This window comes from Olea europaea, chromosome 3 (genome assembly GCF_002742605.1).
Source record: "Olea europaea var. sylvestris chromosome 3, O_europaea_v1, whole genome shotgun sequence".
NCBI classification, from domain to species: Eukaryota; Viridiplantae; Streptophyta; class Magnoliopsida; order Lamiales; family Oleaceae; genus Olea; species Olea europaea.
This window is the reverse complement of record NC_036239.1, coordinates 21,210,922-21,223,273: the sequence shown is the minus strand read 5'-3', so window position 1 is coordinate 21,223,273 and position 12,352 is coordinate 21,210,922. Positions and strand designations below refer to the sequence as shown.

Genomic DNA, 12,352 nt, shown 5'->3' with positions numbered 1-12,352 from the left:
GAGAGAAGAAAACTGAAAGTTGCCAAATCTATTAACAAATACCCTTTTGTGTGCTAAAATAATTGGAGAGAAGAAATCAAATTTTCAAATGTAAAGGGAAATCTTAAATTCCCATAAAGATAAAGAAATATACAAATTGTATATTGTTGTAAAATCTTTCAATTAAACTAATTATGAAATCATTTACACTTAATCGAACCGGCTTTAAACCAATAAAAAATATGTTTTACCAAATAAATTAAAATTTAAGTCTCACCAAACATGAGCTAAACTTACCACTTTAGGCCCTATTTGGTAGCTATTTTTTTCAAAATGTATTTTTCTTTTTTTTCTTTTCAACCACACATTCTTTATTAAAATAATATTACATATAAATAAAAAACTTTTCATTATTTCTCAACCACACATTTCACATCAATTTACTATTCTAAAATGCATTTTTACATAAAAATGCCTATCAAACACCTCCTTAGTTACAAATCAGGTTTTCTTATTTTTAATAAAAAAATATTTACTGATTTTGATAGTAACATTTACTTTATTTTCACAATAAGTAGATAAGAAATACAAACTAAAAAAAAAAAAGCAAATTTATTTATTTCTTTATGAAGTATTATTTATATATATCCAACTCCCAAACATGAACATTCTTCTACTGATTTTCAGATATAATCATATAAATATTTCATTAGTGTTATCACTATTACTGTTTTTATTTTGACCCAATATTGGTAGGGATAATGTTGACTTTAACTAATTTAATACAGACATCTTTTGCCTTAAAATATATATTTAATTCGAATAAAATCTTTCATGCATCCCACTATGATATTTGGAAATTTTTAATTAGACATGGGCCATATGATAAGTAAACAAACAAAACAATTATTGAAAAAATATCTGTAGCAAAATCTTTCACGCATCACACTATGATAGTTGGCATTTTTTTTTTATAATTAGATTTAGACATGGGCCATATGGACAAGTAAATAAACAAAAAAATATCAGTAGCTTTTGTACAGGCTATAAATTCAAACCCAAAAAGCAAACAAACTTCACATTTCTTGTGACCTCTTTAATTCCTCCTCCTTTCCTTCTCCATTTTTCGAAAGAAATTTTTCCCTCATCATGAAGGCTTTAAGTTTCTTTGTTGGTATCATAGGTATCATCTTAAAAATTTTCCATTTACATTCTTGTATTGAAAAATCTCCTCTTCGATCTCATCATGCCACAAAGAGAAAGTGTGTTCAAGGGAGAACGAACACAACAGGTATTCGCTAACTAGCGGATAGCTACAATGAGATGAAGAGGAGATTTTTTTTTTGCCTTATTTGCACCGATTATGTATACTAATTACTTAACAATGTTTTGTTTCAATATTTTTGTAGGCAACATAATCTCAATTCTTATGTTTCTATCTCCAGTGTAAGTAATACATAGTCATGGAAATACATATGAATGATTTATTAAGCATCGATGCTCACCACGGAAACTATCTTCTGAGTATCAGTACTCATCTTATGTTACGCTCCAGTAACGTGTCATATAAATCCATTGGTTGATAAAGTTATGGTGGGCCTCAACATTCGAATTAAAGTTTAAAATTCACCAACGGATTTATATGACACGTCACGATACCTAACATAAGAAGAGTACCGTTGCTCATTAGGTCATTGGTTGATAAACTTATGGCGGGCCTCAACATTCGAATTAAAGTTTAAAATTCACCAATGGATTTATATGACACGTCACGATACCTAACATAAGAAGAGTACCGTTGCTCATTAGGTCATTGGTTGATAAACTTATGGCGGGCCTCAACATTTGAATTAAAATTTAAAATTCATAATGAATTTATATGACACGTTACCGACACTTAAAATAAGGGGAGTATCGGTGCTCATTAGGTCATTCATGTAAATTTACAAAAACCTATATGCATGGAGATATGGTCGTCCTGAAGGTGCACAGGTGGTGCGGCACTCAAAATCTCAGGATCGACTAGATGATGAGTTCTTGAGAAATTTATGTTTTTGCAGGAAGACATTTTGGAGGATTGTGAAGGACAGATCAACACAGGAGTTTGAGTCTCTTCCTTATATTTGTACACTGCTAAATTCATCTCTATGGACTTATTATGGAATCACAAAGCCAGACAGTTATCTTGTAGCAACTGTTAACGGTTTTGGTGTGATTGTTGAGACCATATATGTCATCTTGTTTCTTGCATTTGCACCTCCATGGAAGAGGGTAAGTTTCTTGGAGTTATCGAAAGAGTTTCGACTTTTGAAACCTATCAAGAACATATTTGGCTAAGCTTAAAATGTTTTTTCAAGTAATTTAGTTTTAAAGCAAATGATTATTTTGATTGATAAAATAGTGAAACACTTTCTTATCTCTTCACAAAATCCGTTTTCATTTCTAAAGCGTCTCCGACACGAAAAATATTTTACGATAAAATTGAATAACTATTATTTTTAATATACAAATAACTATTATTTGTTTATTAGAGGTTTCCGAAACTTGTCGAACACAAAAACATCAAACATTTAATTTTCCTTTCTTTATTAAGATTACATCTTTGATAATTTTCATTAATAATGTTGTAACAGGCTAAAACTGCAATATATGTTGCAATTCTGGATGTTGGTTTTCTAGCAGCTGCAATTTCAGTAACTTACTTTTTACTGCAAGAGGATATGAGAATCGATGTAACTGGTTTTATGTGTTCAGCCCTAAATGTTATCATGTATGGTTCGCCTCTTGCAGCTATGGTAAGTAAAAATTTAATCCCAATAAATGACAAAATTGAATGATATAATAGATAAGATTTAAAATTTTTTTTTTCTTTCATTAATAATGTCTGGTGTGTAGTTTATCTTACAAACTAAGGCTCGTTTGGCAAGAGTTTTGGTTTTGCTCATGCTTTTAGTAGAAGAACTTCTTGATAATGTTTTATTAAATTAGCTTTTTGTAAAAGTTTTTCTAATTAGACAAAGTATTTTCAAAAAATTATTCAAATAGGTCCAAAAATAGTTTCTTAGTCTCAAATTTTGAATTTTTAAAAACCTTTACAACGAATCCTAAGCCATCAAAGACTTTTAATATGCAATATTTAATAGAAGTGGACAACAAATAAATAATTTTTCATTTAATTTCTTTTTGTTTTTCAATAAGTGTTGAATTGCACCGTTGAAGTTGAATTTATAAGAGCTTTGCTATTCAGACAGGAGCTATGTGACGGGGCTTTAAACAGGGGCTGAGGTGGATGGCATTTGTAAACTTATAAAACAATAAATGATGGGCTTTGGAGGTTTCTTTTAATTTAGAAAAGGAATATTTTATATATTATTAGGAAGTGTTTGGCACGTAATCTAAACAAGTTTTAGTGGGTATCCTTACAGCCCAATCATTTTGAACTTATAGTGGACCAATTTTTTATTTTTTTATTTTTTTTTTTAAGTTTAAGATTTTTATTTGGTTAAAAACCTTGCTCAAAAGGGGAGAACCATTTTTGATAAATTTTAACTTTTAGATAAGTTGATCTATCGATTATCAAATAAAATAAATACTTTTATTACAAATCTTGTGCTGATTCATAAAAATTCTACTTATGCCATGAAAATAGTAAATGTTGTATGGTCAATGAATTTCGTGTCTAACAACATAAAGAAAAATATAATTTATTATAACTTATTACTCTTATAATTGAGTCAATAATGATTTCGCATGATAAGAATTTAGGATATGTTTGGCTGTGAATTATTAGATAAGACCAACTTTTTTTCTTCTTAATTAATACGCTATGATGTTATTCAATTCATCACTATTACAACTTCTTGTGACGTGCAGAAAAGTGTGGTGACAATGAAGAGCGTGGAGTATATGCCATTTCTTCTCTCATTTTTCCTTTTCTTAAATGGAGGAATTTGGACTTTCTATGCTTGCCTTGTACAAGACTGGTTCCTTGGAGTAAGTTCTTCACATCCATCAAGTCTAAATTATATAAATTATTGCATAACAATAATCCTATAACAATAAATCACAAAACCATTTATAATATTTTAATAATTTATTAGACTTAATAAATGAGATAGGTTAAATTTACCTATTTTAATTAGACTTATTTATCCACAGATAAAAAATAATAATTTAAGGAAATAAATTGGTCAATGATTAGACAGTTTTGAAATCAAGCTCTTCTCCTGATCACTTTCTAGAGTCATAAATCAAATATTCTTAACGCTATTTTGAAGTGACGTTTTGATAGTTTTTACCAACTCTAGCAATATAAATATGATCGTGTTAGATTTTAAAATAACTCGATTTTGAAGTGACGTTTTGATAGTTTTAACCAACTCTAACAATGTAAATATGGCCGTTTGATTTTAAAACGATTTTACGTGATTGTGCTCCTCAAAATTTCAAGATAGGGTTTTGGGCCATTTGGCATAATATAGGTAGCTATTTGTGGTTGGTGACACAAACAAACTTCTAATTTATGGTCATTTTTAACTATTAAAAACAAAAATCAACTGGCTTGATATCCTTCATCGTCCTCCAAGCGATTCAAGTGATTTTGCCCTCAGGACTCTCTTGTGCTCGCTACATTCAAAAGAAATTTGCTTATTTAAACAATAAGATATGTGACACCATCAAAATGAAGAACTTTTTTATTTTATATTTGATTAACAAAAAACTCGTTTACTCGTAAGTTTACTTTATTACGTATAAGTAAATTCAATTGGCTGCAAATTTTGTAATGGGAATAAAATGTTGTTGAACTTTATGTCTTTATTACAAGTGCTTCGTTGAACCTTATTTCATCATGATATAACGTTTAATTATGCAATGGAGATGGTGCATAATTGACAGGTACCAAATGCAATTGGATTTGTACTTGGAATGGCACAGCTAGTGCTCTATGCAATTTATAGTAACCCTGAAGCATCAAAGCAAATGGCTGCAGATTTGGAGGATGAACGGCAGACAGAGCCCCTACTTAATGTTCCAGAACAAAAATGAAAAGATATTATTTTAGTAATTTTTTATTTAGTTATTTTTTATTTTATTGTATAATTTAATATCGGTTAGTAGAGTAGAAATGTATAATTAGTGACAACAAATATCACAAGGGACATGGTTCGGTTGAGCACGTTTCGTTCAAAAAACTTCTAAGTTACTTTTATAGAAGTTTTCTCCGAAAATATATACTTGAATGACTTGCTAATTTCTCATTTTTAAGTAAAAATATTACTAAATCGAAAGTACTATTAATTTATGGAAAAATAAGTAAATTTCTTATTTCTAACGGCCAATATCCTTCTTGATTTTTATTGTGCTTGTGACAATACAATAAAAACAATGGTAAGAGCCGAACTAATGTTATCCAAGACTCACCGAAATAACTTTAACCCTTCAAACTCCAATAAAAATTAGAGCAAATATCAAATATGCTCTTTAGAGGTGTCTATCATCCCTCAAATCGATGAGCAGACTGAATTCATTAACCGTTAACAAACTAATTTGCCTTGTAGATTGGTCGGGTGATGATGGAGCTGTTGATGAACACTTGCTCAACTTACTATCCATTCGACAATAAACCCAAATTTCTCGAATACTTGGAAAAAAAAAATCCCCATGATGCTCTATCATATACCCGTCATGTTTAACTATAGTGCATATTCCCACCTTTCTCCAGATTTTGCATAATTTTATGTGCCAATAATTTCAATATATTGTCGATAGTCTGCCTTCTAAGAAGTCACTTTGGCATGTAAAAATTATTTTTGGTAAGAGCAAACTCAATCTTGTGTTTGGCAGCTTCCTAATGATTTTATTTAGATATAAATACAGCTACCCTTTGATAATTTGTTTGGCTAACTGTTCTTTTGCACAAATGAAACTATGAGCCAGTCCGATATAATTTTATTATTATTATTATTATTTTAAAATAAATTTTGTAAACAGTGATTTTCTTTGTATAATGTGTGGTTAAAAAACATAATAAATTATGAGTTAACATACAAAATTATTTTATAGAAAGAATGTATGGTTAAAAATGAATTTAGAAAAAAAATAAGTTGACTTCTTCTTCAAGTCGTTGTAACTACTGTTTAGAAAATTCCTTGATACCCGTTATTTTTACGGTAATGTATGGTTGCTGTTAGACTAGAGTTATTCATAAATCATAGTTCAATGCAATAAAGTCTTAAAATCTCATATTATTTGACAATATGATAATCAATTACTTTTAGATAAAAATATAAACTATTGAATTGTGTAACTAGCTTCAACTCTTCTTTAATAAGAAAGTAATGCATTTTCATATCATAAAACACATCAGGGCTAATCTCCCGTCTCCAATTGAGAGATTAAAACTTTTCATTGTTGATATACTGGAACAAAAGTTTAATTTCACATAAAACACATATAAATCTCAATTTTAGAGTTAACTATTTTTGGATTTGACATCTATTTATAAATTTAGATCGATTGTGCTACATGTACATAATAATTTACATACATATGATATGATGAGATATGATTTGACAAATATCTTCAACCGAATAAAAAAACTTTCACACCCTTTTTTCGACATCTCATTTTTATACATACCATTATGTACAAGTAGCATTATTCAATTTAATTTCCGATTAGTTATGTAAGATATATATAAATCTCATGCTAAGAATTAACTATCTTTGGATTTGACATCTGTTACGTCTCTAATAACGAGTTGCTAGGTCATCAACATAGACCACACTCCTAGGCACCGAAGCGCCTAAGCAATATAGTAGCATAGTACGAGGTAAATGTTCGAAGTGGATGGCGTCGGCATGAACAAGTCTAAGAATGCCTAAGCAGTATGGCAAATATCCGAAGTAGATAGTATCAACATGAACAAGGTTGAGTCACATTAGCTAGAAGACACGCGTGCTGGTTGGCAATCGATGTTTCGACACAAGATACGAATCTTTTAGGCAAAGATTTGTCCAAGATAAAATCTTATAAATAATGAATGTGATATCTCTACAGCAAATGCTAATGTGTCAATTCGAATCCATAATCATTAAATGCATGTCCGCCTATGGAATGATAGGTGGACGTCTATAAAGAGACGATTCGAACCAGAAGATGAAACCACGTGTCTTTATCCAACGGTTCTTCTTCCACCTTTTTCTCTATAAATAATTGTGCTCTATGTCTTTGTAAGGTAATGTAATTTCACAATTTAGTATTATTATTTCTTTTCCCCCTCTTGAGATAATATAGAAATTTCGGTGGATTCCGCTATCAAAAATAGTTATATGCAATTACAATTGATTTACTTGATCATCGAAGTGTTCGTTGCAGCTCCCAACATCATTGGAAATGGCCACGAGCAACTAACCGTTTGTGCCGAGTGTGCAAAGAGAAATATACGTGGAGTTACTCTTTGTTAATCATGTGGAGGTCCATTTTTCAAGGTCATCAATGTCCATTGATAAATTTAGATGTTTAATTAGTGATATAGGTGAGTAATATCAAGATGGCATCTAATTTTTGAAGCACCAAATCTAATAAAGGAAGTTTAGTGCCCAAAAGTTAATAAGAACCTAACAGAATTCAAGAGCGCGTTTTGCCCAATAAAGAAGCTGGGTGATTCTCCCCACAGACGAATTCCCTGGTGTAATCGTGCGACCGCGCTTTTCTAGTCAACGTTCACAATTTCCCATTTGCCTCCTTTGAAGCTTTCAACCCCATATACCAAAATTCAAGAAATATATACATATATATGTAGAGAGAGAAAAGTGGAGAGATAGAGAGACGAGGAGGGCACGCATCATGGGACAAAGACAACATGGCTGAATGACCCTAAACAAATAATGTCCTGTCTTGTTACATAAGATACAGAAAAAATACTAGGCTTTTCTTCTTCGCTTCTTCATCATCAGTTTTGCCTATCCAAGAAGACATTCAATCGAAAACCCAATCATTTTATCCGTAATATAAACGCATAACTTTCTTGTAAACCCATCTCTAATTTTGATTCCGACTCTGGGGAAATTAAGGGAAAATGATGACAATGGAAGGGATGATGGATAAGGGTGTGCTTGATGATATAATAAGGAGGCTGTTAGAAGGGAAAGGAGGTAAACAGGTGCAACTTTCGGAGGCGGAGATCCGGCAGCTTTGCGTCAACGCCCGCCAAATTTTCCTCTCTCAGCCCATTCTTCTTCAAATCCGTGCCCCTGTTAGGATCTGCGGTTTGTCTATTCCTTAATTTCTTCGAATTTATTTCTAAATCTTTGAAATTTGAAATATGAACTTTGTGGGATTATTTTGGTTGTATTAAATGAATGATAATTCGGAGTTTTGGCTGTTTTGTTGGGTTCGTAATCATTTAATTAGGATTTGAGAGCATCAAATGGAATTGGAGATTGAAAGTATTGATTAAATATCTTCATATTCTTTACTTTGTGTGCTTGGTGAGGAAGGGGCGAAGGGGAAACCAATTTTAGGGTAGAATTTTTGTTTTAATCAGAACCAGTCTTATCTTCATCCACGTCGAAATATCGTTGAATTGGAGTGAGGTTACTTTGTGGATTTCTTTTGAATGAGATCGCTGGTGGAGAGGGAATGGAATTGGTCTACTGATATGAGGATTGACACATTGCATCTTGACTCTTGATTGTGTTAGATGATATCATTCAGAACAAAAAGATCAATAGGATCCACCTCGATTTTTAGACAATTAACCATCAATAGAAGCGCGGCTGGTGTTATGAATTGGCACTGCTATCCTAATTATCAAGTTACTTAACTCCGGTTCCATGTGGTTGTACAAGTGCCTTACTGTTCGAAAAATTATCTTTTTATAAAGAAAAAATAATATAGTTCCACTCAAATGCAGACATTTTTGAAGGGTGAGTCACTGCAACCAAAATTTCAGTATCAACTGGAAGAAATGACTTTTTTATATCAGAACTTCAATTTATTATATACGAAGCAGTTGTAGGACTGCAGCATATAATGAAATCTTAATCACAAGGAACTCAATCGTGAATGTGGTTTTTCTTTGGAGAAAGCAAGCTATTTCTTTCGATATGATATGATGAAATATGGAAAGGAGATTATCAGTTCTTCTCTTTTTTGTGCAAGTCACTTTACATTTCTTGACACATCCATTATTTAGTTTGTTGATGCAAATGGTCGCATGTGATCAAGCTTTCTCTTTTATCTTGGAGCTTGAAATATGTCATTAATAAAGATTCTCCAGACCGTTTTCTTTTTGTTCGTTATACTTTTGATAAAATTCAATTCGATTCTTACGGGCTTTTTCATCCTTGACAATATAATCAACCACCTCACTTGCCCCTTAAAGGGGAAAAAAAAAGTAAACGAACAAAAAACACCTCATTTACAATCTGAACTTGTGCATTTTAGCCACTGAATCTTTATTATTTGTTTATATACCCTTGTCCTAATTGAAAAAACATCAATATTGCAGGTGACATTCATGGACAATATCAAGACCTATTGAGGCTTTTTGAATATGGTGGGTACCCTCCAACCGCAAACTACCTCTTTCTAGGTGATTATGTTGATAGAGGCAAACAGAGTTTGGAAACAATATGTTTGCTATTGGCTTACAAGATAAGGTATCCTGACCAAATTTTCCTTTTGAGGGGAAACCACGAAGATGCAAAAATCAACCGTATTTATGGATTTTATGATGAATGTAAAAGGAGATTCAATGTTCGACTTTGGAAGATATTCACCGATTGCTTTAAGTGTTTGCCTGTTGCTGCACTAATAGATGACAAGATACTTTGCATGCATGGAGGACTTTCCCCGGAACTAAAACAATTGGATGAAATTAAAGAGATTGAACGGCCCACTGATATTCCTGATAATGGACTATTGTGTGACTTGCTCTGGTCTGATCCTGATCCGAGAATACAAGGTTGGTCTGATAGCGACAGAGGTGTTTCATGTACTTTTGGACCAGACGTGGTTGCTCAATTTTTAGAGAAAAATGACTTGGATCTCATTTGCCGAGGTCATCAGGTAAATAATTTATATGATAGACTATGTACTACTCTTCTATTATTTCTTTCTTTTTATTTCTTCTGTTGGTTGGAGAGATACTATAGTATTTACTTATCCATTGCTGTCCCTAAAAGAAAGAAAATGAAATGAAAAGAAAGAGTATGTATTGCATATTGTAACAATTCATAACCCGCCTTAACGGAATAAATTCACCTGCTATTTACTGATTTATCCTAATCAAGTATTCCCTTGAGGTTCCAAGTGGTATATTACTTGAAAATGGTACTCAAAATGGATAGAAACCTCATATGTTTAATTATATTTTTTCTAAGAATTTCATTATTTTCTAATCCCGTCATTTGAACTCGACACAAAAGTTGTTTAGAAATCATTTACTAACAAAAATTTATACTTTGCTCAAATCTTTGCTACAGGTGGTGGAGGATGGATATGAATTCTTTGCTAAGCGGCGACTTGTCACTATATTTTCAGCTCCAAACTATGGTGGAGATTTTGATAATGCAGGTGCTCTTTTGAGTGTTGATGAATCTCTAGTTTGTTCTTTCGAGATATTAAAGTCTGCTGCAAGCACTTCAAAGTTTCCCCTAAAAAAGGTAAAACCTATTTATTATTATCTATATATCTTTTTGTGCTTTCATCTTCCACCTACTTTTGTTCCGAAAGTTCAACTATGTGATTAACCGGGTGATAATCTATTTTTCCAAAACAGCCCCCAAAGATTGGAGGGATCTGAAATGAAGATTGAAACAGTGGAAAGAATGGAAAATGTACATGAACATTTGTCGACAGTGAGTAGGAAGAATGAAAAACATGTTGTTTTTCTGTCCATAATTTCGAGGCTTACGTTAGCAAATTTCCGTGCTTCAAAGCTTGAAGAGGGTAGCTTTGGATTGCCAAGAATTAGATCGGAAAATTGAAGATGAACTAAGATTGTTCACTTGGTTAACTTATACACCCTTTATGTCAATGAATTTATACACCCTTTGCTCGATGTATTTTGGTAGCTAGAATTTACATTTGCAACTGATTTTGTGATCTTTAATTTCATTTTTGTACATCAATTTCTATTACAACGCTTTTTTTTTTTTTTTTTTTTTTTTTTTTTTGGGTAATGTATTCACTATTGTAGAAAGTTTCTTTTTGTTGTTAAGAAGTGGATGGAATGAAGGAAAAATGAAATGTGGCATTTTTAGTTAGGTTTGTTGAAATGCATGAGTCAGAAAAAATCACTGTTTAGTCACCAAACTCCTCTTTTTTTAATAAAAATAAACCTTTTCTCATAATGTATGGTTGTTGCCCCATTTCATGATCATCGCCATTGATTGTCTTCGATTACAAACTTCTTGCATGTATAAATAAATTAATAATCTTAATTTTTAGAATGATTCTGTCCACTATCATTTCACATAGAAAACATCAAGTAACTCAATCAATATAGATTAGAATGTTGTTCCTAGCTCCAATTTGCTTCTTGGGGACTCATTGACCTATTTATACTTCTACCTCGTTTGGATAAATGGGAGGGATTTATCCTACTTAAATTACATATAATCTTCCAAATACGTTCTACAACCTTCTAGTTGATTTTAAATGTCTCCAATACTTCATTTATCTGGAACATTTTTAGATTTAAAGATCCATCCACATTTTCCCCAATTCTTTTAGAATGCTCTTTCAAATTCTTTCCATGGAACATTAGAGTGTTCCTCTTTCACAAGGATCCATAATATTTACAACATTTTAAAACCTTCAATTAGCCTCTTTCATGGAACTTTGAGAATCAATACTTCTCCACAAGATTCGCCAATGTATAGAAAGTTCTAAGCTTCGCCATCCATCAACCTTAGCATCTAACAATATCATTATGTTTATCTTTGTAGACTGCATACCCAACTTCCATGGGTATGCATTTTAATTGGAACTCGACCTTTTCAACTGGTTCAATTTCAAAAATTATATGGAATCAATAATTGTTATATTTATTATACAGACTAGCATTTCATTTAGTCATTATTTGAGCACATAATGGGATGGGCCCCTTTTTATTAACACATATGGAGAGCCCTACTCTCACTCCATTTAATATGGAATTAGACCATTGGATTCTATATATAAAAACAGGTTGGCCCTTCTCATCTCTTAAGCAAGAAGAAGGATATCAGTTTCAAGGGGTTTTGAATGGGAGCAGAGAGTAGTTCTCTCCATAGCAAATTTCTTCATCTTTTATAGCCTAAAGAATCTATGGAAAGTCAATCACAAGCTATTGGAGGTATGATTTCACTTTGTTATTGTTGAA

General features: G+C 31.8%; 2 protein-coding genes across 2 annotated transcripts; both read left to right on the top strand.

The window, feature by feature from the left end:
• The first annotated feature begins 1,079 nt into the window (after positions 1 to 1,079).
• LOC111389858 (bidirectional sugar transporter SWEET16-like) lies at positions 1,080 to 5,129 on the top strand. Its single transcript, XM_023014838.1, has 6 exons — positions 1,080 to 1,162; positions 1,389 to 1,425; positions 2,040 to 2,250; positions 2,613 to 2,774; positions 3,853 to 3,972; positions 4,876 to 5,129. The coding sequence occupies exons 1-6, from the start codon at positions 1,129 to 1,131 to the stop codon at positions 5,023 to 5,025; spliced, it is 714 nt and encodes a 237-aa protein (XP_022870606.1). The 5' UTR covers positions 1,080 to 1,128; the 3' UTR covers positions 5,026 to 5,129.
• Positions 5,130 to 7,776: 2,647 nt separating this feature from the next.
• On the top strand, positions 7,777 to 11,252 carry LOC111389851 (serine/threonine-protein phosphatase PP1). The gene is made up of 4 exons (XM_023014830.1): positions 7,777 to 8,249; positions 9,494 to 10,053; positions 10,470 to 10,649; positions 10,766 to 11,252. Exons 1-4 carry the CDS (start codon positions 8,060 to 8,062, stop codon positions 10,787 to 10,789), a joined length of 954 nt encoding a protein of 317 aa, XP_022870598.1. The 5' UTR covers positions 7,777 to 8,059; the 3' UTR covers positions 10,790 to 11,252.
• The last annotated feature ends 1,100 nt before the right edge of the window (positions 11,253 to 12,352 follow it).